The 24,990-nt window shown below is 42.7% G+C and overlaps 1 protein-coding gene across 5 annotated transcripts in view; it reads left to right on the top strand.

The window, feature by feature from the left end:
• The window catches only part of SPNS2 (SPNS lysolipid transporter 2, sphingosine-1-phosphate), a 124,396-nt gene that overhangs the window by 88,799 nt on the left and 10,607 nt on the right, over positions 1-24,990 (top strand). For 2 of the 5 annotated variants that reach the window (XM_085240780.1, XM_085240778.1), the window contains 3 exons: positions 5,864-5,962; positions 16,442-16,605; positions 17,182-17,263. In XM_085240780.1, the coding sequence (XP_085096906.1) occupies positions 5,864-5,962; positions 16,442-16,605; positions 17,182-17,248 (330 nt within the window). In that variant the 3' untranslated portion in view covers positions 17,249-17,263. Of the gene's footprint in view, positions 1-5,863; positions 5,963-7,675; positions 11,368-16,441; positions 16,606-17,181; positions 17,264-24,990 lie in introns of those variants that run through there. The other 3 variants (XM_085240782.1, XM_085240779.1, XM_085240783.1) reach the window with 3 other exon arrangements.

Raw genomic sequence — 24,990 nt, 5'->3', positions numbered from 1 at the left:
CCTCTGGGAGAGGAGAGGAAAAGAAAGTATAAAGAGCTTTTGGACGATGTCCACCTTGTTCTATAGGAAACTAGGATTTTTCACCTAACATCCTTCATTTTTCATTCTCTCTCCACTACAGAGCTTTTAAAATCTTTCAAATCAGCAGGCTGATCTCAGCAAGTAGATGTTCATATGAAATAGTCTGGAAGATTGTTAGAGAGCTTTGCACGTTTCTTGATGTTTCCATCAGGGATGTACAGAGCCTTTCAAATTTGTACTTTGAAATCCTATTGTGAGGGAAGTTCCTTGTTGCTTATTGTATGAAAAAGAAAGAAACTAGGTCACAGAACCATTACAGGACTTGCCCAAGGTCTTTTGGCAGGTTGTTGACAAAGCTAAGAACACAATCTGTCTGGCATCAATAGAAAAATCCCTTGACTTGTGTTTGTTGCTTATGCAAACATCAACAAGAAAACAATCTGGCTCAGAATTTCTAGATATAAAAGATACTGTTGTTGATACACTGATTCAGCAAAGCTTTAAGCATTATGATTTAAATTCAAGGTTGTCTTTATGTTTTAAGGTGGCTCTGTAGTTGCCATATTTTTGTAGTTGGATGAACTTTCAGTCTTTAACTCCTTTGTTCAGAGAACGTTTTATGAGGTAGGCCATATGGTTAATGCATCTCTTAAGTGTGAGTGAGGCACAGAGAAGCAAAGGTTAGTAGTGTACTTCAGTAGTGTTAGATGGCTTTGAACTGCTCAGGTTTGTACCTCCTACCAATTTAGCTTTAGCATACTAGAGCTTGTCATAGGCTGTTTATTCTGTGCTTACATGAGTTTTGCAGCTTGTGCTGATTTCAAGGCTGATGCTGCCATTCATTCAGTGATACCTTAACATTTAGACAGATGTGCAGTCTACGGACAGCTGTATTGAGGAAGTTGTATTACAATACTTGTAGTTGCTCACCACTGCCTCCTGTCACATCCTGTCTTCTGCAGTGATATTCACAGGAGCTCCCAAATCTCCCTAGTCAAAACGAGCAGATCTTTTATATCCTCTGTAGCAGCGGCTGAAACAGGTAAGGGCCTGGCCAGGAACACATCTGCCGCCCTCCAGCAGTGGCTGTAAAAGAGCAGCTCAGGCAATAAGCTGAGAGGGAAGTGAAACTTTATCTTGCTATCTCAAGTTAACCCCAAAAGACACTTTTGTCCCAAACGCTTCTTTATACCAAATGTGCTAAGGATGCTATTGTTATTCCGTTTTAATTACTGAGCTTTTCCATGTTGATTTCAATGTGACTTCAGTACCCTGTCACTTTTTAATAACTGTTACAGGGTTTGCCATCTGTTTTGTATGAGCAGCACCGAATAGTGAACTGCATTTTGCAGAGATGCATTTGTGGTTATATATATTGCTCTAGTGCACACAAGCAAACAACAAACAACTATAGAAATTACTGGAAATAATTGGAAAAATATTCTTATTTCCAATTCTGCAAACACAGGAAGTAAGCTAACAGCATGTTAAAATTCAGATGTTGATAACTGATCCCAGCTCATAAGCTAGCTATTTTCTTGCCTTTTCAGACAAATGAACTGAGTGTCATATGTAATGCCCAGCTTAATACATTATCAGCATGAGCGGAATGGTAAAAGTGCTATACAAATAAATGTAAACATCCACTTAGATCACTGCAAGCCTGTAAACAGATGGCCTGAAGTACATTTATATGACACAAGGGGTTTGAGAACATTTTTAGTCAGGCAACAGGTGAGAGCCAGGGCTAGAGCCTTGTTTGACAGCTCTTTAAGAAGCCTTAGCCAGAGAAATGTGTGGATATGCTTCAATGAGATACACTTTAAGTGTTTTGCAAATTAATTCTACTGATTACTGTTTATTTGGTGCAATCAGACGGGTATTTCCTCTTGCCCAAGGCTGGTAAGGAATTTTAAAGCATTATTAGTGTAAGCCTAACAACACTTTTATCATATACAAAAATATGATCCTATTTTCACGGATAAAAAGCTTTCAGTTCTGGCTGATTTCTGGCTTATGCCAGAAGTGAGGCTTTTGAAAACTTCATCCCAAATGATTGTCACATTTCTCCAAAGATTTGCACATCTCATGACTGCTTATGAACCCTATCTGGCAAGTTGGTAAGCAGCTTCAGAGCTTTTGCAAGTTTGATTTCCTTGGCAAAAACCAGGATGTTAACTCATTATCTTCAAATTGTTGGCTCTTCATAGCTTTGTGCTTCCATTGCTCTTCTGTTCTTGGTACTGTAGCTGCCTGCATGCAGTTTCTCAAACCGACTGCAGTAAAAGATGCAGAGAGCTAGGTGTGATCAGCTGTCAGCACTGCAGAATGTACTGCACCACCTGAGATTTTAAATGGCTGATTATTGTTCCAAACACAGCTTTGTACAAAACAAGCCTTATTCTCCTGAGCACAGCTCTCCAAATCTCCTCCCAGCCACATGCTCAGATGGTGCAGCAGTGTAGCTCTTCCTTTAGACTTGAAACAAGCAAGGGTGCTCAGCTGTGCTACAACCCTGGAAGAATTTGCCTTTTGTTCTGCCTAGCATCCCTTTAGATTAAAGGCAATTATTTATATGGTATAAAATACTGTGTATTTTTACAGCTGACAAAGCAGCATTTCCAGCAGTTTTCATTGCTTCTCTCGTGCTTCACACATCAGTAATCTGTGAGTGCAGTAATTTACGTTTTAGGGCAGGGTGAGAAATGCTTATGAGTGAAGGCACACAGCCCACGAGACATTGCAGCCCAGCTCTGAGCAGGACAGCAGAATTTACCTCTTTAGCACATGGCTTTCTACTGGCAAAAGAATGATCTCTCTCTGTCTTTCCTACTATACTTATTTCAGACCAATTAGTTCTGTTGGTTTCACTACAGGAAGGGAACATCCACAGTAAACCATGGCCTTTCTGAACCTCTATTTCTGGAAGGGAGGTTTGCTGGAGCTGCTTGGTCAGCCTTCCTGCCCACCCTGTGTGCTGCCTGCAGTGGAGCCTGAAGTCAGAGATGAGCCAGGGCAATCCCACAGACATCCGCCAAGTCTGCTGTGGCTTTCCCACCTCCAGTTTCTGTGGGATGCTCAAACCAGGCTGTGGATGGCTTGAATTTAAGTCTATTTTAGCATCAATATGTCCATTTAGAACTGTAATTTACTGCTGTCTTTCTAGAACAGTAGTTTATGTTTGCTAGCAACTGCTTCCCATCTGAATAAAATGCTTTTAAAGCAAGGATAGGGTGGAGTACTTTTTAGAGATGTTTTAGAGATGCTGGTTTCAGTCTTATTTCCTATCCAACATCCAACATCTTTTTAGAGGAGGAAGAAATATCTCTTGTCCATTTGCTTGCTGTACGTTGGGGTGGAGTTTTTCGGTTGTTTTTGTTTGGTTTTTGGCATTTGAATTCTGGGCTAAATTTACAACTTTTGGCAGTTTATAAACTATATTGATGGTTTCAGCCATCATTAACTTCTTTAACTAGGCAAAGTGAAAACTTGTTGTAAATTGTACTGCTACTTGGAAAATTATTTATACATACTACAGATGCACATGCAGAATTGTGTATAATTGTGTATGTGTGTCTGTTTATGTGTACAAATATATACATACACACATATGATGCAGCTGTCATTCAAACTTCTTTTTCCAGTTGGCACAGATTCATTGCCACTTGTTTGAAATGGTAAGTTGCATTTGTGATTTCCTTAGTCATTTTGCTAAGAAAATTGATACAATATAGAGCCAGGCAAGCTTTCTTCTCCAAATCACAGAGTTTCTATGATCTACACAGCTCGAGCCTCTTGAATTAGGTAGAGCATCACTTGATTTTCTCAAATGCCTTTTTCTCAAACAGCTTGCAGAATGCTTCTCCTCTGCACCTGTGGGGCCCAGGTGGGAAGAGCAGTTACTCACTATTTTTATCTTCTTTTGTCTCATGGCTCCAGGTTGCACCCATTACCTCAGGTCTTTGGGGAGCAGTAATGAATTGTGTGGCTCTCCTCCTCTTTCACAGCGTGACCTTCAGTATGTTTCTGTGCCTCTAATGAAGTCTAGCCCTTATTTTCCTCTTGGGATATCTGTGAGCCTTCGAGGCTCTTTTGAGCTCTTTGGTGCAGAAGGAGGACAGTATCCAACATCCGTAGCCAGGTGGCTGCTGTGGATCTGATCATTTGCTCGTCTGTTGCACCACAGGACTTTAACAGGGTACCCATTGGATGTGTGCTGTCAGAGCACACCAGCAGCATGCATTCCCAGCTTTGTCAAAAACAGAAGAACTGGCAGGTCATTGTCAAAGCACGTGCGTAAGACCCTAAGCAGAAGCATTTCATCTAATTTTACTCATCATTCCTAATTGTCTGTGCTTGGTAGAAGCTGATCATTATAAAGAGGCATGAATCCTCTTCTGCTGTGAATTTTCTGAACGCTGTTTCTTTGCCTTTGTTATGGTTAGCTCTTTCTACTGCAGGCAGAGCCTGCAGACCTTCTCTGAGAGGGTGTGATGAGCACTGAAGCAGTGCTTCAAATTCTGTGCCCTGAGATACATCGCTGTCAAGCAGTCAGTTCTCCCTAACTAAGACAGCTAAGGTAAATTCATCTCCACATCTCTAGCCGGAGACATGCCAGTCCTGCAATGCCAATTTAATTAATAAATGATTTCAGGAACACATTGCAAGAATTGACTGAAGCCTTGGAAGGCAGAACTTCTGAAAAAAAGCTAGAGGCAGTCTATCAAGAGAAAGTGGAGAAGTAAAAGGGATCATGGTGAACAAATACGTAAACCAGAGTCCTTTCTGGCAGGGCAGAGAGCTCTCCAAAGGGAGGAAAACAGAAGAGGACGGAACAGGATTCAGTGTTCGGAAATGGAAACAAAGCTCGCTTGGATTTAGGAACCTTGTGAATTCTTTCTTGCTTTCAGCTTTTAGATCAAGACAGCATCAATTTCTGAAGTAGGAGATGTGAACATGGTGCAGTTGTTCTTAGCCAGCTTCTTTCACAGGTTTTCTGTAGGAGGTAATTATTTTGCTTCTGAATTTATGTTATAAATCAAAGACCCTTCGATAGAACCAGTGTTTGTTGATCTGTTTTCTTTTGGTTTTGCTTTTTAATCTTTAATTCCCTTCTATGGTTGGGTCTCTGTTTACTGCAAGCTCTGATCCCTTAGTGGGAAATAATGTTTTTTGCTGATCCTGCATAGTCAGGATGATATTGTGTGACCTGGCTGAGGGGTGTAATGTCCTGTTAGAGAACTGGAGGCCAAACTATAATATCCTGGCTCTGTGAAATTTCCCTAATGTGTCTTTGTAACCTTTCAGAAGTGTAATCCCATATTTTTGTGGGGGGGAAAAAAAAAGCTGCCAGAGGTGGAATGGGAGGTGAGGATGCATGACCTTTCAGAGGAAACCAAAGGATATGTTGATTATGGAAAGAACACAGTATCCAAGGTTACAGCAAAGTCCTTGTTCAGAAGGCTGGTGGTGCTGAGCAGGTTATTTGCTGCAGGCATCTTCGGGGTTCTTTCTCCCTATCAGACATGCCAAAATACAGGCAGAGGAGCAATAGCAAAGTGCTTCATGGGTGATGTATTAAAATCCTTTGGAGCCTGAGTTGTCAGGCAAAACAGTGCATTCAGTGCAGTTGAAAGCAAGGAGTAAAGACCAGACAGAGCTGCCTTTCCTGGACACTTGCTGTCAGGATGGCTATAAAGCCAAGAGGAGTAGCAGAGCAATTGAACTCTACTGGAGTTTGTTTGCTCTGTCCTGGATGTTAATTAAGCAGTACAAGAGAGCTGAACAGGTTCTTCAGTTGCACTTCCTTATGTATTTCTTTCTATTTCCTCCTTCTTTGCAGTATGTGGTCATCCCAACACGCCGTGCAACCGCAGTGGCCTTGCAGAGTTTCACTTCGCACCTTCTGGGAGATGCTGGCAGTCCTTATCTGATTGGATTTGTAAGTGCTCACAGTGGTTTTGGGTGGTATTGTGCATCCATGTTTAGTTTTGCTTACTAACTGCTTACCTAACATGAGAGGTTAAATGTGCTAGGGAAGGAAGGCCTGTATTTATCAGCAGAGTGGGAAGTGGAGCAGTGCAGTGCAACTTTTCTATCTGCTTTTGTTATCTGTGGGCTAGGGTTCAAACTGGGGAGGACTACTTTTGCACAGGAAGTGAGCTTCCAAATCTGTTCATCCTAGGGCTCTCAGACTTCATTTAAAGGGAAAAAGGTTGCTTCTGTGGTATGGACAAAGGTCTGTCAGAAATCAGATTGGAGCAGTTGTATTTTAACTGTCTTTTAAGGCAAATTTCTACTTACGGGTAGCAACCTGGAGCTGTTCTGACCCACTGATATTTTAAACTCATTGTGTATGATAATAAATGATGGTGCAGAATCCATGGCAGGAAGTATATGTATATGGAGGATTCTTGGTATTCCTTTCTAGTGTGCATATTTTGTTTTTAATTAGTTGCATTCTTTTCTGTTACTGCTGCTGTTGTTGGCATTGGTTTGACTCAAAACCTCTCTTATGTGACCATTACCTAATGCAGAGAGAAACAAAAGACCCTGCTCCAAAAGCTGACAATTGGAGAACATTCCAAGCTGAAAGCATAGGGCTTGGGAAGTCTAATGAGGAAAAGAAATCCAGATATACTGGAGTAATTCCTTTCCCTTGCACCCTTGTGTTGTGTTTAATGCAATGAGTTGCAGAGAATACAGATCATCATTTATAAAATATAGCAGCTTCCTTGTAAAGTCTTAAGTGGCACTGCTTATGTTGTGTTGAAGGTGCTACAGTTTTCCAGTGATATAACTGGGATCTTAGTTTCACCCTGGAGAGAGAGCTCAGATGTGCTCTTCCAGCTCAGCACTGCTGTGTGACACAGCTGCTTGCTGGTGTGGAACTTACTTTTTATTTTTAACCAATATTTCTATTCTACTAATCCCCTGGACATTGGTGAGTGTATACAATCATATTTATTTGTATTTTATGTGTATATATATATATATATATATAATATTTACTCTTGAATGCCAGTTCTCAAAACCAATATAGTTGCTCTACAGCCCTCTGAAGCTTACAGGAACATACAGATATATATAAGGCTGAATGGATCAAAGGAATGAGAACTATCTCAAGAGAACAAATAAATACAATTTGGCTTAGTCTTTATTTACTTCAATATTCTGGGCACTCCAGGAGAAATGATCTTATTTTAGAAAGTCACAAGAACAAATGAATCACTGGGAGATTCGGCTCTGTGCAGGCAGACAGCACAGGAGGATGGCAGGAAGAAAATGGAGTGGGGAGGGCTGCATGCATGGAGTGCTGAGGGGCAGGGTCTGAGATGCACTGAGGCTCCCAGGTGACTGCTGAGTGTTCGTTCTTTTTGTTGCATAAGAGACACGTCCAGGAGGAGTGGTGAGGACCCAGAATGATTGCAATTAATCTTGAAAGTTGCCTAGGGCTCTTTGGTGTCACAGATAGAAAAGGACTTTGGTTGTAGAAATAATACGTCTTGCCCTTCTGGTATTCAGAGAGCAAGCAAGTTGTGATTTACTTAAGGATGCCTGCTGGAATATGCTTAAACCCAATTTAATGGCTGCCTTGGGCTGTCTTTGGACATGGAAAATATTAATTATGATTTTGAATTACTCTTTTCTAAAGCTGTAGTTATTGGACAGTTCTTGCCTGGAAGGAGGGTACCCAAGTGCAAGCTTTCTTGGCAGGGAGCAGGAGGGAAGCACTCATGTCACAGAAGGCACCAGCATCCATTTCTGTGGCTCTGGAAGGCTTGGCTGACTCATGCTCCCTGTGTGCTACTTGGACTGAAAGGTCAGCTGGAGCTTTCCAATACCACAGAAAATTCAGCGTCCTCATCACTCAGAGTGCATCTGAGATCCTGAAGGTCTGCCATTCCTTCTGATTGCTTACAATCCCACTTGCAGCTCTCTCACTCAGCAAGCAGTGTTTGGATCCAAATATGGGTGAAATCTTACAGAGTACTGGGGAGTTCACAGTGAGACTCCTTCCAGTAGTGCTCTTAGTAAGGAACTAGATATTCATGTCCTTGAACAACTAAGCTGTGTCAGCCAGTTGTCTGTGTTTGCTGGGTACCAATAAAAGTCCTATTGATCTTATAATCCTCATGTAGAGCACTGAAGTACTTAACAGCTGCCTACATCTGTGATTGCTCCCTTGCTCTCTGGCATGCCATAAAAGTTGAAGGTCAGACTCAGGTTTTTCTATAATCTCCCACGCTTCCAAATCTTGCTGCACAGCTACATCTGATAACTGCTTTGTGTTTTGTTCTTATAATCACCAAAAGTACCAGATATCTGTTAGTGTTTAAAGCTAGATGGAAGAAAGTGTATGTGTGTGGCTGTTTTTCATGTCTTTAAATATCAATAACCTTTCTTATGGTAAAAAGTATTAAGGTTTTCTTGCAAAGCAGCTATGCAAATACAGTTTTAGGGTAACAGCTGCAATTTGCAAAGGTTTTCCTGCCTGTTAAGCACTGAGATCAATTACTATAGATCAGTGCTGCCTCTCCATTCACAAATAAGAATAGGCACTGCTGCTTTATTTCATTAGATGTAATAATTTTCATTCCTAGATATCTGTAACTTTCTCAGAACCTTTGTGATAATCTGCAGAATTTAAATAATTTCCATTTAATGGCTTGGGGTGTAACTCTGTACTTTGTTCTTGAGGTAATTTCTACTTTCTGTCCATTAGACCTCCGTATCTGAGGGCTCTTTCTTTCCTTCCTCAGTGTGTGTCAAGAACCATCCAGCAGTGCTTTCCTCACCCAGACCTGCCTTGCTTCTCGCCTTGGCTGTACTTAGAAGCAGGCACCTACTGCAGGCTTTGCTCTCTCTAAATGTGCCAGAGAAGCTGCTGTTGTGGGCACATGCTGTCCTGGCTGCTCTGCTGCTTTGCCTATTCCATTAGCTTGCTCCTTTGTTAAATTCTTCCACATCTTCCCTCTGCAACCATCCATCAGGTCTGGGGACTGAAACCTGCCTGTTTCTGTCACTTGGCAGCATCAACAAATGAGGAATGGTGTGTAAAAGTGCCAGTGGGCAGTATCTTTCCACCTTTCCACCTTTTGGTGGGTTGAAAGCTTCTTCCCAAACCCACTGGTGGTGGTGCCCACCTGTCCCGGCCTCCCTGCTCGCTACTTCTAAAGATCTGCTGAGGAACACAGCCTCCAGCCACTTCAGCTAGTGTAGGGACAGCATTGCTCTGCAGCTGTGCTCAGGGGGGGCTTGTTGCTCTGTGTGCTGTAGGTCATGCAGAAGCTCTCCATCGGTCCATCTGCAATTTTATGAATAAGCAAATCAGTTGTCACTCTTCACTTTTCTCCCTTCCCCATCTTTCTTATGTGAGTAGGTCAATAAACGAGGTCTAATGTGCTACCTAAATAGCAAGAATGCTAACGACCTTCCTTTAGCAAGTAGTTAGGAGAACAGTGTTGATTATCATTGGTGCAGAGTATCAAGAAGGCACATCAGCATTTGATTAGGGACAACTCAAAAAACTGTAGTAAATGCAGTAGCTGAGATATTAATTTCATAAAAGTCATAATTGGAGGTGCAGCCAGAACAGCCCTCTTGTGCCAGTTTGAAACAGTCTTTTTGTGGATTTGCTTACAACAATGTTTATCCGTCCTGGTAAATGCTGTAAATGTATAAAAATAGTTCTGCATGAAAAGACTTGCCTGTTTGAAGAAGCTGAACTTCTGCATTATGGTTTAAAATTAATATTTCGTAGTTTAAAATGCTGTGGCTGCTCCTGAGTAGATCTGTGGACATGGTTACACACGGTTCTTTCCTGTTTAGCCTGCTATGTTAAAACAGGCCACTGGTCTGCTGGAGCTCAAATCCACTCTTGCTGACTTGCTTAAAAACAAGGCACTGGAATGAAGTGGATTGTTGTGATGTGATGCTGCAGTCTGGGCTTTTAGTCCCTGTTTGACCTGTACAGCCATTCCTCAAATACAGCCCATTATGTGCTTGCTGTGATTACGTAGTGCTTCTCTTCTGCCAAAGCACAGTGTGAGATGAACTTTAGTTCAAAAAGGCAAAGAATATCCTGCAAGATAAGTGTGCAAATTATTCTCCCAACGTCACTCTGTTTTATGGACTATTAGGAGATATTCCACTGCTGTTTGCAATAAAGGATGGAGGAGAGGTCTCAGTTCCCTGCTGCATGTCACATTACAGGAAAGCCACCTCCATTTTTGCCAAGGACGCTTTTCAGTGAGTGTCTGCACAAGTGCTTACTCATTTTTCAGGGCTTGCTTTCTATGAGGCAGAATGAAGTTTTCAGTGAACATTCCTTCTAGCAATGAATCAAATCCTCTGGGCAGTGCATTTGAGGGAACTTTGCATTTATCCAGATTTCTTTTCCTTCTTGCGATCATGAATAGCACGAACAGAACAGGGTGCTTTGCCATGATGGAGATCTTGGTACTTCACCTGATGAAGACAGGAGATAGCATGTGATATACATTCATGTTTTTGATTGTTCTTGTTTCTGTAGCAAGTGCCAGCTGCTTGGCTGGGCTTCTGTAGCCCAAAGAGGATCAGTCGTCCTGCAGAGTCTTCCCCCACGTTAACCCATGTGACTGCGGAGGGTAAAATGGGACTTGCTCTTGCAGTCCAACATATTTCACCCAGAGGGTGGTGAGGCACTGAACAGGTTGTCCAAGGAGGTTGTGGATGCCCCATCCCTTGAGGCATTCAAGGCCAGGCTGGATGTGGCTCTGGGCAGCCTGGGCTGCTGGTTGGTGACCTGCACACAGCAGGGGGTTGGAACTGGGTGATCATTGTGGTCCTTTTCAATCCAGGCCATTCAATTCTATCTGATGTTGGAAAGGAAATACTGCAAGAAAAAAGAACCCCCAGTCCCTCATCCTTATTAACTTCCTCAAGCAGTAACTTTACATTGAGGATTTCTATGGTCCTGGCTGAGCTGAGTAATTAAAAGCCTCCTCCATGGCATGGCTGTCAGATGCAAAAACAAAAACAAAAAACAAAAAAGGGAGAATTAAGCACCTGGAAATCAATCCACGCAGGATTTATCTTGTTGCAATGAGCTAACATTTCTCTACTCTTTCTGACTCAGCAACAAGCAAGATTTAAATCAGCCCTAAAAAAAAACAAATGACTTCCCGTATATAAAACAGTCTTTGCCAAGGGTTCACAGCCTGTTAATGCAGGGTTTTTTGTTTGTTTTTGTTGTTTCTTTTTTTTCCCCACAGTTTCTGTGTACCTGTCATTTCCTGCAACTTTGGTTGGAAGTGCAGGTTCTCAGTACTATTGATAAATGGACAATAAAATTATGTAAAAGTACCTCGTTAAATGAAGTTCCATTCAAGCATTTCAAGCTCTGTCCCATCTGCTCTTTTTCAGCGTGCTAAAAATCTTTCCCACCTGGTTCTTTCTCAAGTTACCAAGGACCTTGTAAACTCCCAACATGGACACACAGTTTTCATGGCACTGGGCGTGTTTCAGAATGAGATGTCTGCTTTCTGCAAGTGCTTCTTGCTGCTGATCACAAGCATTATGTTGTTGCAGTGAGCAGCAGGGAAGATGGTGATGGATATCCATTCTGCAAGGAAATTAGTGTGCAGAGAGCAGCTGATCCTCACAGGAAAGCACTAAGAGGTGCCTTGTGCCCTATCTGCACAAGGAATGAGCAATAGCAGTGTAAATCATCCCAATCCTAGCTAAGTACCACTGCGGTTGGGACTGTGCTTATAAAACACTTCTGGATTAGTGGTCACCCTCCTGAGGCAGTAGCAGCACCATGTGCAGATCTGGACAGCCACGCTGGCTGTGCCCACTTGCTGCTGGGCACAGAGCTCTTGCATGGACAGTGCAGCCCCACAACCTCACACTGTGACCCATCAGTTAGAAGAAGCTTATCTGCTTCATGACTTCCCCTTCTGGGACATCCAGCCACATAAGGGGCCAGTGCCTCTCCTAGCTGCTAAAAGCTTTGCTCCCACACTGCTGTCCTCTGCCACAGACCTGATCTCTACAGGTAAGTGGGTATCACCCAGCCCTGCACATTTCAGTTCTTTGCCATGTTTCTTGACTCCACGTTGCCCATTGTACAAGGCATCTCCTGCTGGGAGGGAAGAAAGTCCAGTGTTCCCTGACAACATCCCAGGGCAGACCAGAGCTGAAGAGATAGGACAGTCAATGACACGAAGAAAATAGGCTCTTGAACCTCTCCTGTTGTCCAGGGCAAAAGTCTGGAGGCAAGTGCTGCTCTAGTACCAACAGACATACCAAGTCCATTTGTTAGCTTTAAAAGTGGAACCTTTGTCTGAGTATTTTAACTTTCTGTGGCCCATTCAAGGAAGCACTCTGCTAATCTTAGGAGGAGTGCAAGTGTATAAACAGATGAGCAGTCCAGGAATTCTTGTTATGGGTCATGCAGGGGCAGTCCCAGGTACCATGCACAAACACAGGGTGTTGATACTGTTACCATCCCCACAGCAAATCTGGTTGTGATCCCAGAAGGACACAATTAAGATTAACAGGATGTTCTGCTTTTTTAATCTCTATCATCCAGACATGCCAATATTAAAATTGAAACAACTTTCAGAACGTAATTGCTTTTATCTTTCTACAGTTTTCAGGGCTAGTATCAAAATAGTTGGCTTTACTTCCTCTTCTGCAACGTGTCTCTCACACCACTTAGCATGGTACGTGAATGCTTTTTCTCCCCCACAGGCCCAGAAAATGATTTACATTTTCTTTATAAAATCCCTTATTTTTTGTTCCTAGTCTTTCATTTTCCTGTTATATTTTGATTTTAAAAAATGATCAGAGAAACCTTTCACATGCATCTCTGAATTCAGAGAGGGTGAGCCCCAAACATTTGTGGGGTTACCAGGAATGCTGTGGTAAGAAGAGGTGCTGAAGAGGTGAACCAGAGAGAACCTGGCCTGTATCAAACTGGTAACAGTAAAAATCAGATACTACAGAGGAAATACAGCAAGATTGGTGCCCAAGGAGTGAAATCAGAAATTTAGAAAAATCAAGCAATTGCAGAGAAATTGAGATGTACTTTTCAGCAAATAAGACAAGACAGCTGAAACGATTTCAAAGATGCTACCATCACATTGTATAGTAAGGGCATCTGTAATTGAACTGCTCATGCTGTTTGGGTGGTAGAGTATCTTAGGAGCAAGCTGTATTTCTGTAGGCTTCAGAGAAATGCAATGAAGTTTCAACTTTTCCTCCACTGTCTTCTGCACTCAGACTGAGACACAATCAGAGGTTTGGGTTGTGTTGGATCAGCCTGCTGGAGCGAACTGTTCTTCTCTGGGAAGTGGGCATTTCCTCTAGATGGACTCCAGCCAGGGACTGCCGCCCACTGAACACATGTCGTTTGTGTTGGGTGACAAAGTGCCATCAGCTGAAGTTTATTTAGCTAAGTCATTCCTCTTGATCCCAGATCTGTGTTGGTGAGGGAAAAAACACAGTTAGTATGTTAGATGGGAAGTTTCACGCTTAGGATGATATCAAATACTTGCGGAACTTGCAAAGCAGCAGAAGGACTCACTGATTTTCTACTCCCAAGTTTCGGGTAAAGGTTTTTTAAGTTTTTTTTTCTTTTACCAGTTAAGAAGTGGCAAAGCAAAAAAGGAATCCCATACATGACTCTGTGCTGAAGAACTGGCACTGACTTGCATGCATGCATCACCCGCTTTTTGTTACTTGTGATAGAGAGAAGACACTGAATACGAGGAGAGATTGGGTCTTGCCAACTCAGTCCTATCATTTCAAGGAATCTGAAAGCCAAAAATTGGCAAGGCAGTGTAGATCATTTGGCAAACAGTATGTCATTCTTGGAGCACAAGTCTGTAATTATGTCCTGTGTCCTTCAGAGAAGAGATGGCCAAACTTCCAGTCTGAGCAGGTGGCTTGTAGCTGAGTAGAGCAGAACAACATAGAACAGTGACTGTAAGTTAACAGCAAAAACAATATCTGAGCCCTGATAAAAATTCCAGAATTAAGAGATTGCAGAGATGGGTGTGGAGGTTATACAGAACCTAGATGAGAAAGCCATATGGCTTGATGGGTGGAATTGTACCTCAGATAAGGGGAAACACTGCTCATCCTACAGTGCACACTTACAGAGTATGGAGGGTTAAAAGTGACAAAGGCAGCAGATTCAGTGTTAACAAGGTTTGTTGGTATAAAAGGTCAGTACGGTGCTTTAGGAAGAGCAAAGCAGAGCAAGGTGTGTTGGGAGCTTTATTTATTGGAGTCTTTACATTTTCAAAGCTGCTTTTTAGCCCGGAATATCACATCATCCATGCCTAGCTTTTCATCATCGGTTGGTGATTTATCATGTCAATTTGTTGAGTGATTTATTGTCTGGTCCTTTTGGAGGATAATTGTATCCATTCCCAATAAAGAAATTTCTCAATTCTGTTGTAGAATAGCCTCAATTCTGGCTATTGTACACAGAGAGGCTGATTCAGTGTAGAATTTTGGCTCATAATGAAGCATAAGGGAAACATTGGCAACTAAGGTCTCTGAATACAAGAGGGAATAAATTACCAACTGAGGTCCTGTCTTCTGAATGCAGTGCATGTTCTGTTGATTTCCTATGGGTGTGTTCTGTTCACGTTCAAAACTTTCTGCTACGTTTAATAAGTCTCTCAGACTTACAGCCACTGTTGTTTGCTTTTCAATCTAAGGACTTTTTATCCATTGGTTCTCACTTGAGACTTGGTGATAATGCTCTTATTTTTTCTCGTGTGTGTTATATGCTGTGAATTAAGTTCTCTTTGTGAAACCAGGAACGCTTCCTTAGCCTATATTCCATACACTGAAATTTTCTCCTCCAACTTTATAGAGCAGGGAATGAAGCAATGAAGTCTGGCCAAAAAATCATTTCCTTTGAAACGCTCTTCTGGTGCTTCTTCACTCATCACTTCTTGACATTGCCCCATCATAGCAGTCCTCTACTCTTTTGTGTGCAGAGCAGCTTCACCTCCTGCCTCAGGCTGGCTGTTTCTCCTTCTCCAGATTTATTAAAACTCTGAGGCCGTCAGTGCTCCAAAGTGCCTCCATCCCTCTGTGACCTTCTGCAGATCTTGGCATCTGTAAGGCATCTCTGAACACATTTACCTGCCAGGTCAATAGAATTGGCTGCAGTGCAGGGCTCTGAACGGGTGATTTCTCCTGGGTGTGACATTTTCTCACTTCATCTAGTTGTTTCTTTAGATGTAAGCTCTCAATGTTGGATTTTGCTTGTACTTTGTGTCACCGTTTTCATTAGCAGTAGTGTGCCTGTTTAGGAGATGCTGGCTGGTCAAGCCTGGACTGTTTCTGGAACTGATTTGTATGTGTGCACAGCAGTAAGATTTTATGGTGCAAATTCCCTGCAATCTTTTGGTATAAAGTAGTATTTCTGTCTCAACAAAAGGAGCAGAGCTGGACATTTAAATACATAATCACTTGAGAGCTGCTACTGCTGTTGATTTATAGAGTGACAAGTTTTTTGCTGGACAGGAAATATTAAAATGTGATTGTCTTAGCTATAGGCACTCATTAAATAATACTGAGTTGTAGCAAAAGCTTTTCATAATGAATTAAAAACTTCCACTGCATGTTGCTTCTCCTTTGTGTCAGTGCACACTTGTGTTCACTTTCAGATAATTATGCGTTTCTACTGTCAGAAGATACAGGTTGCCTTATCCCATGAACTCAGTGGTGTCTGGTTGTTTGGCCCTCATGCCAAACCTGGTCTAAGCCTGGTGGGCAGAGAGCAGAAAGTCTGGGAGAATAGATGAGGGAATGAAGCCCGTGCCTCAGATAAAACTATATGCAAGGTCGGCCTCTGAAAAGCAAATGGGACCTGTGGGTTTTGTTCCATGAAAGATATTTCCACCATCCCACTCAACACAAAGGAAAGGAGTTGAATACCTCCTTTTGCTGAAAGGTAGGTAAAGATGTAGGAGTAAGCAAGACTTCAAAGAAATTGCAGAAGATTGATCACTACCTCACTGAGCAAGCAATGCCAGTGAGGCAGCATCAGCACACCAGGAGGCCTGCTCAGTACAGCAAGGTTGGACACCCACTGGTTCAGTCACTGAGGGAGGCAGGGAGAAGATGGAGAGGGGTGTGGGAAGACTCACAGCTCAGGCAGAGAGTGACAGGGTGAGGAGAACCCCTGCCGTGCTGCTCACCGTGTGAGTTGCCCAGGCTCCAGAGTGCAGAATAATGGCGTGTGGAAGGCGAAAGTATGGAGGACATTCAGCCTCTTCTGAACAAAATCTTCCATTTTAAATTGCGTGCATATGTTTAGTAGGTGGTTGTTGTTGGAGCTGTGTTCCCTCAACATTATAATGTCTATTTTCATCTAAGTGACTAATTTTTTTTTGCCCTTCTCTTGTAGATCTCAGATCTGATACGACAAAGCACAAAGGAGTCCCCGCTCTGGGAGTTCCTCAGCTTGGGGTATGCACTCATGCTCTGCCCATTTGTCGTTGTCCTAGGAGGGATGTTTTTCCTGGCTACAGCCCTATTCTTCCTCAGTGACCGAGCCAAAGCTGAACAACAGTGAGTAACCTGGCAATTGCAAATGGGGAGGTACCAAAGCCTGTATTCTTTCTTGAACGTTATGCTTGTACTCTTTCCTTGGGCCTTGGTCCTTCCAGGTAAAGGATGTTGGGTTGTATGCAAAGAACCTCAGCTCAGCAAAGTGCATGAGGCTGCACGAAGCACAGGGGCTTGTGTCATGCTGGCTGGGCATCCTTTACATGCTTCTGCTCTGGTGGATCTCAGTTACTGGCCTTATGGCCTGGAGGGGAGCACAGTACTTGAGATCACTGATCCCTTTTATCCTTGCGTGAGCATGCACAGACCAGGCCATATGTGGTGAGGGGTTGCTGTGTGCTGGCACCTGTAGACTGCTAGGTGAAGAGCAAGAGATACCTCACAGAGCTTGGTGGTCAATTTTGAACACACGGTCCCGTCTCAGACCCTTGTACCCTGCTCACTACCTCCAATACACCGGATGAGCAGAGAAGGAAGAAAGCTGTGTATGTGGGGACATAAGTGCTCAAGGCTCGCTGTGCTGATAGTATTTCCCAGTCCCTTATTGCAGCTTTTTAAAAAAAAGCTACTGTTTTTCAGTAATGAAACCGATTCGGACCACCTCACGGTTGGCAACTACAGTAATTCAGAAGACGCTTCCACATGACATACACACTGCTGGGTTAGTCTCTTTCTCATAATTGTTGAACAGTAGAGTATCTGTGTATAACGTCATGCTGAATATGCGGGCAGGTGTTGACTGGAAGTTGCCTTTGCCTTGCTCCCAATTGGAGGAGGAGGAGGCGTTGTTCTTGTGCCAAGGCTGAGAGGCATTTGCATTGATTCAGGATAGATGTGTTCTTGCAAAGTCAGTGCTGCATCCACATCAGAGTGAACTTTGTGTGACTGAGTTTGCCTGTGTAAATCTTACTACACAGGTTGTACTGGATTGATGACACAGATGTAGATATGTGGGGCAGAAGATCGTGATGTGGCTATGTTAGCAGCCTATGGCAGTTCTGCAGACAAAGAGAGCAGGATATGCTTTGCTCTATGATGAGCAAAGTGGCTCTGGCATGTCATTGTCACTAGATATGATACAGCTACAAGGAAAATAAGGTGTTTGGAGTTGTCATAAGTGTATAAATAGTTTGGGTGTTATTCTCTGGCTTGCACTGTCATATCCATTGAATGCAGGAGATTTGGAAGCAGTGTCACAGATAGTGTTTGTGTCCCTCTAAGAGCAGTCCTGCTTCCTCTTACTAACACGTACAAATACCAGAGAAAGGAAAGTTTTCCACTTCCTGGTGACCATAAGTATCTATTTCACCTGTAGTGAAGTGTTAAAACATGCTGCAGAGAACAAAACGTCACCTGTGTATCTGGTAAGGAGGTTAAGTCTTGCTCAGTTGAACTTCAGTGAGGCTTTGTGGATGACTGGTTTGCTGTCGTCTGCATATAAAGGCTTTAAGCTGCAGTAATTGAAGCTAGATGTTAGAGGTTAGGAAGATCTGCTTATGAGAAAGAAGAGGTAGATGGTACAGCAGATTGTCTGGAGAAAATATGAAACCTGTTTGAGTTCCTGAAGGCCTCCCATGCCTGCAGAGCCAGGAGGATGGCAGCTCTCTGGCTGCCTTCCAACTCCTCTCTTGTAGTGGCACAAATGAGTTGTATATGCAAATTTATGTAACGATCCCTTGGGGACATGGTAAGATGAACAGAAGTTTCTAGGTGCTCAAGGTGACTTTTTTTTGCAGCAACAGGGAGCCAGAAGTTCAATTTGTTGATAGAGTAGTAAGTAGCAGAGAGATCATGTCTCACTGTTCTCCTTTTTTCCTACACAGATGTGTTCACTTTTGTCTATTGCTGTAGACAGCCTGAGCAGATTTGGTTATGTCAAAATCATACCAGCTTTCCCACCAGTCACTGGTCCACTGAGTGAAAAAATTTACCTATTTAGGCTTCAGACTTGTTTTTGCTCCACTCTCTGCATCTTTCAGTTGCCTAATCTGATTCGTGCTCATTTATGAACTTGTATTACTCATTTACTGATCCTACATGTGCAATAGCAAACTGTCTCAGATACAGAGGGAGAACAGTTTTCATAAATAACAGCTAACAAAATAATTTCTCTCTGCTGCACTCTTTCTAGATATGCCCACTCCCATGTTAAAAATACTCTGTCATCTTACCATCAGATTCCTGGAGAGTGCAGCTTAACTCAAGTTTGACACATTGCTGAACAGTGAGGCAGTATCTTTATAAGGGTTGGCAACTGCTGAGTAAGGCTTCTGCCCATGCCATGTGCAGTGGGATCTGTGCTGTCAACTGGGTCCTGTCTGCCACTGCTGACAGGTTCAGTGGTCTCCTTGGAAGAATTTACGGGGGAGGATTTGTTATTGGCTGCATGCTTTCCTGGGAGAGAAAAGACAACTGGGTGCTTTGCTATTAGCAGCTTACAGCTCCATGCTGGATTTAAACCCTTCGTCCAGCTCCCACCTATCTGAGAGGCCATCTGGACTTGGCGCTGCACCCCTTTGGCAGGGATAGCCCTCTGCCTGGCCAATCCTCTCTCATATCCTACCTATTACTCACTGGATATGGGGGAATTTCTTCTTCAAGATGCCTTATTTTCTCTCTGCAGTCAGTCGTGCTGCTCAGGCGACAGGACTTGGAAATGTGCTTTGCCAAAAGAAATCAATTAACCTGCAGGAATCACAAACACTGGTGTCACATGCCAGAGATTAAACTCATTTATCACCAGTAGGGTCAGGGCACACAGGCCAGATGTCACAGACCTATCTAATGAACTAATATGGAAGCAAAGAAGTGTAACACTGCTCTCTGCAGCCTTGCTCTGCCTATGGAAATGAAGCTTTCTCTGCTTCAATTCAGTGCTTCTATGAAAAGTAGTTTAGATGTTTTTTCATTTGTTTCTTCCTTTCTGTAATGGTCTCTGGGTGTTTGCTTTGAGATAATTTCTTCCAGGCAGGACAACATACCAGGATAGCAACCACACTTTCCTGTAAAACTTTTTCCAGTTTCCACCACACTTCCTTTCAAAAACAGAATTTCCAGGCTTTCAGAGCCTAATGGTGTTTTTACTCTACTTTTGTCATTGCCACAATTCTTGGCATATTTTGAGCATTACTTTTTTAGCACAGGAATTCCAATCAACAAGGATGTCCCTCTCACAAAAACACTCAGGAAAAAAAATTCTTTGTACAGCTACTCTTTTCTTAAAAACTCCTGATTCTTTTACAGACCTTCATACTGTCTTAGGAGCCTGACAGCTTAAATAGGCTTTTGGTGAGTTTAGGACTGGCAGAGAACACAATACAGTATTTCACTCCGTAATGTAATCCAATCACTTTTGGTGCAATTTTAAAAACACAAATTTACCCCCACTCTCCTAAAGTGATAAGAGAGAGAGAATGGTTAGAGAATGGTCTCTGTAATAGCTCTTATGCTCTAGAAATGATGAATAGACAAGTTCTTTTTGAAGCCACTCACCTACAATCACTGCTGTGATTTCACTTGCCTACCCTGTTTGTCCATCCAGTTCTGGAGAATTGTGGTGGAGGATTCAAGCCCTCATGTTTTCTTGCCAAACATGACTACATTTGTAGTGTTTGTGACATTCAAGTTATAGTTGGAGATGCCCTGGAAGACCGCATGTGCAAATAGAGTATCTTGCCATGGCAGAGCCCTGCATAAACCCATCAGCAATCTGATGGCCTCACTGTTATTCCCCAGGTCCATCGCTGGTGTCTGGGCAGTTCTGGCAGGTTATCAGCCAGAAGGCAACTTCTAGAGGAGCACCTGGGGTACTGCACATGTTGGAAGTAAGAGCTCAGCACTGCTTAGAACTGCAGCTGCAGTCTGTCTGTCCTCTCCCTTGCTCACATGCAGATAACCTGAAAAAAAAAAGATTCACCCTAGAGTTGTAGAAGAAATGCCTGCAATAGTACTTATTAGAAGCTTCACTACTAATTAGGAAGAATGTGCTCTTTTCATTAGGAAAAGTGAAAAAGTCCTTTCCCCAAGCTCTGACAACTTTCAAGTGCCAGGGCATATAAATCACTGTAATGTAATTATCATGTAGCAGGATGCTTTTCTGGGCAGCCAATGTGAGTGTTGAGCCTCTGGAGCTTTGCTGTGCAATGATTCTGTTTCTGTACAGGCACAGACCTGTGGGACCCCTGATGCTCTGCAGCAGGCACAAGTGATCCTACAGTCCAGGGTCCTGTCTCTCACAATGTCCACATCCAGTATTTTCTGAGGGAAAACCCAAATTCACCTCCATTTTTTTTATGAGAAAGACTGCTCTGTTCAGGTATAGAATAATCTACCCCCAAAAGGTTTTTTTTCTGTATCAATTTTTATTTAATCACTGATTCTATACCAGGAGGGGTGAGATTTTCTATTCTTTCCTGTGCCCACCCAGAGGTACAGCTGGATATCCAAGGTTTATAACTGTTCTGTCCCTCTCTGCATCCTTCATGATATACGCTGGGTATTTTTGCCAAAGATACAGCAATGCAGATCAGGCAGCAGGATGCAACTGCAGTGTATATCTCTGGCACAGATACAAACAGGAATAGATAGCTGCATTGATGCAGATGGTCAGAACAAAAGAATTTAGGTATTTAGCTAGCTACCACCCATCACTTCAGAGAGATCTGCAAGCATAAAGGGTTTGCCTGATTGTTGTTTCCATGACTAATAAAGGTTCAGGCTGCTTGTGTGGCTCTAGTAGGTTTTTCTTCTTTCATAAAATTAAACATTTCATCAAAAAAAAAAATAATAACACCTTTGATCAGATGTGGGAACTCTAGCTGAGCAGCAGTGGTAATTAACATTTCACTTTAAAAGTGGTGGGTAAACCACTGGAAAGAAAAAGCTAATACAGACCATGTAGTGAAAGACACAAAAAGAACAATTCCTAGTCATGCATCTTTTCTGCTGTCTTAAACACAGCAAATCTGAAAATTACATTACAGGAAAAATGAGAATAATCCATTTTCAGACTGTCTTCTGCCTCACATCAGGCTTATTTTTAGCCTTTTCTAGAACTAGATATAAAATGATCTCTCAGTTCTCCTGTTGCAGCAATTTGAAAGTGTCTGACCTTATTTTTGCTTTACAGATTCTATTCTGTGGGGCAGAGAAAGGCCTCACAGCATTGCCAACCTTCTTTTCTCTGATTTTTGTGTGGCAGCAGTTAGAGACAGAAAGGAACCTGTGAAATAACCTCATGTTATTGGCAGCACAGCAGAAACCCCTCCATTAATAGTGTAACAGGTACAGCTGGTACGCTAGACTGGTGCATGGCGCGTCCCATTCTGGTCATCTGCATTACTAAGACAAATATGCCCTCCAGTAAATATTTTAGGATCCTTTGCAAGGTTATCTTGTTTAAGGGGGCTGGACAGAATGCTTTTTTAGCTCAGGTAAGATGCCCTTAGCCTTCTGAAAGTAAGAAAAACCCCACACAAACAGATTAGGTTGCAGAGTGTTGTGATGATGAAGGAAGAGAGGCAAGGAGTGTGTTCTGCAGATACAGTCACACAAAAAATATTCACAGACTGCAGATGGAATAGGATTAGACAATTAGATGGTTTATATGGAAACGCAGGGCTAGGAATATGAAGAGGTGGTGAAAATAGCAGTAGTTTTTTTTACTGGTGGAAAAAACCTGCTTGTATAACTGTTTTTTTTTCTCCCTGCTTACTAGCCATGTCTGTAAATCCATAGATGAAGCTAGCAGATACAAGAATGTAATGGCTTGGGACTGGCTGAATTTTAAATGCTGATTTGCTTTCTTCAGCTGAGAAATGCTGGTTTCATGCAGATGGAAAATCTGGTCTCACATTAAAAAAAAATTACTGTTTTGGTTTGCTTGCTTTACTCAACCTGCAGATTTCCTGCAGGTTAGGTAGGAAGATGCCAAGGGTCAGTTTGCTTGTTCACAGACACGTTGAGCTGAACTGTGGTCCTTATGCAAAACGCTCGCAGCATTTGAAATATGCTGTTCAAGTTAATTGTTGGCAGCAGGAGCTTTGCTTAAGTAGAGGCAGAAGGATGGAGCCAGCTGGTGTTGGCAAAGCTCTTGCTAAGTGTGAGCTGTGGCTGAGGCTGCAGGCAGAACTTTGTGGTTCTCCAAGCCCATCAATTCCCCACATTCATTGTCCTTTCAAGGTTAATCTCTTTTACCATGGAGAAAGGAAAACAGCATTCCTAGACTACTGCTAGCTACTTGTGTGCTGTTCTGCAGCAAAAAGGGAATTTCTTTTCTAAGGGTATCACATCAAGAACTACTTGGGTCCTACCAGTGTCTTGGCTACCGAATCTCTGCTGTGACCTTCAGGAAGTAAAATGCTATCCCCTAAAATGCTCATCAACTGTAAAACAAGATTAAAAACACTTGCCCACAAGGTGGAAGGGAACTTAATCCATGTGCTCACAATAGATGCAGTATGACTCACTGTCGTTGCAAAGGGCAGTTCTTGGCATGCAAGGACTTCATCACATAGGAAGGTATTTTAAATTCCTGCTAAGACAATTTCTTTGCTAAGGCTTCCCTGGCACAGGTATGAAATCTGATGAGATCTCATGCAGGTGAGTGGAGCAGCTGAACAGAAGGCAGTCTTCCAAGCCAGAAACCCTTTTTGATGCAGAGAAATGGAACAAGTAATAAAAACCACAGCCTTGCCGGTCTCTTGCAGACTGTCACAGTCACAAAACATATTATAAAGGTACTGACTTCTGTCAATAGTAGATGACCTCTTCATGTGAAGAACTGCATGCTCATATTCAAGGCAATGGTGTTAATAATAGACTAATGCACACTTAGCATGAAGGAAATCAGCAGACTTGTGCACTCTGAATCTGGACTGGAGGTATTTGGCAAGGCAGATTTTCGGCAAGCTGTGACTGTATGTGTGTTAGAGTAATTTATTTGTGGCTGGGGCCTTGACCTGAATAACATCTTTTAGTGAAGCAGGGGCAAAACTGCTGGCTTATTAATTGCAGTACTTCCAGAAAGAGTGTCTTAAGTATTCTGGCTTAGTAATTGTTGCTGCCAGACCACTATCATGTGCCTACTGTTACGTAGAGCAAAACAGGACAGTTCCCCATACCAGGTAGCTTAGATTGCTGAAAAGAGCTGTATTATGAGGTAGTTATTCTGGAGGGTAGGAAATATGTTTCTAATTAGTTGGCATCAGGAAGTTGTACAGAATTTTTTCACAGATTCGATTACATCATACCTGTTTTCGTTTGTCATGTTATTCCCTTTCCTATTTGGTCATGCCAAGAAAAGATCAAGACTCTCTGCTTTCTCTTTTGTCCATTATTTCAGTGCACACGAGAGTATGATGTTATCCACATCTTCCATGGCTCTAGAAAACTGATCATCTTAGCTCTGAGCCCATCATTATCCAGCAGAATTACATACACAGGGACAGATTCAAGCCCAGTGCTCTGAGGGCCTCAGAGACCTGCATCTTCAGTAGCTTCAGGAGTCCATATTATCATACCACTGCAGAGCAGTAAGGCAGACTTCATTTCCATCCAAGTCCTTGGTACCTACTGAGTGCTATTGACTGCTCATATTCAGATCCGTTCTGTTTCAGCTGCCTGGAAAATAGAAGGAAAGGTGATTAGTTTCTTTCTTTATGACAGTGTTCTCCTCTTGTAAGATCTGTGAAAGAGGGTAAATAGAAGCTGACCTATGTTTCTTCCTCTGGGGGCAAACATATAGTCAGCACCTGGATTAAGTGAACAGATGGAAAATAGTAACCGAGTCTGGGCAGCTTTGAGAGGCTGTACCAAACAGAGAGAAAAAATGTATTTGCTGTACACAATTATTGTATTCTGTTCAGTAAACCCACTGATGTGCAGGAAAAAAGGGGATTTAAGCCAACTCATTTCTTTAGTGCAGCTGAAAGAGCACCTGTCACCAGCAACATGCAGCTCCCCATGAGAGCTGCTGCTCAGCACAGACTGAGCCACCTCTTCTGGCTCCAGAGGGAAGGGCAGCTCTGTGCCAGCGGCTGCCAGCAGGGCTGCACACAGCCAAGTCTTCAGCTCTGAGCCTGGGTTGGAGGGCTTCAGATTTACACAGGCCCCAAGCTTCCTCTCTGGCTATCAATGAGTGAAGCAGCCAGCAGAACTCCATTAAACAATGCTTTTCTACTCCAATGTAAGCTATTCCTACATTTGCTTCTTTGCTAAAGAGCACTAAGCACAGCACTACGAATTGTAACAAACTGACCTGAGCTTCATCCAACAGACCCTTTTCCAGGAAGGCTGCACGATCCTGTCACGATGCATCAGGAAGCTCAGAGCACAGACTATTTTAAGCTGTGCCAGTCCTGTCCCTGTACCCTCACTGGGCTCCTTCTA

This window comes from Meleagris gallopavo, chromosome 21 (genome assembly GCF_905368555.1).
Source record: "Meleagris gallopavo chromosome 21, MGAL_WU_HG_1.1, whole genome shotgun sequence".
NCBI classification, from domain to species: Eukaryota; Metazoa; Chordata; class Aves; order Galliformes; family Phasianidae; genus Meleagris; species Meleagris gallopavo.
This window is presented reverse-complemented; position numbering and strand designations above follow the sequence as displayed.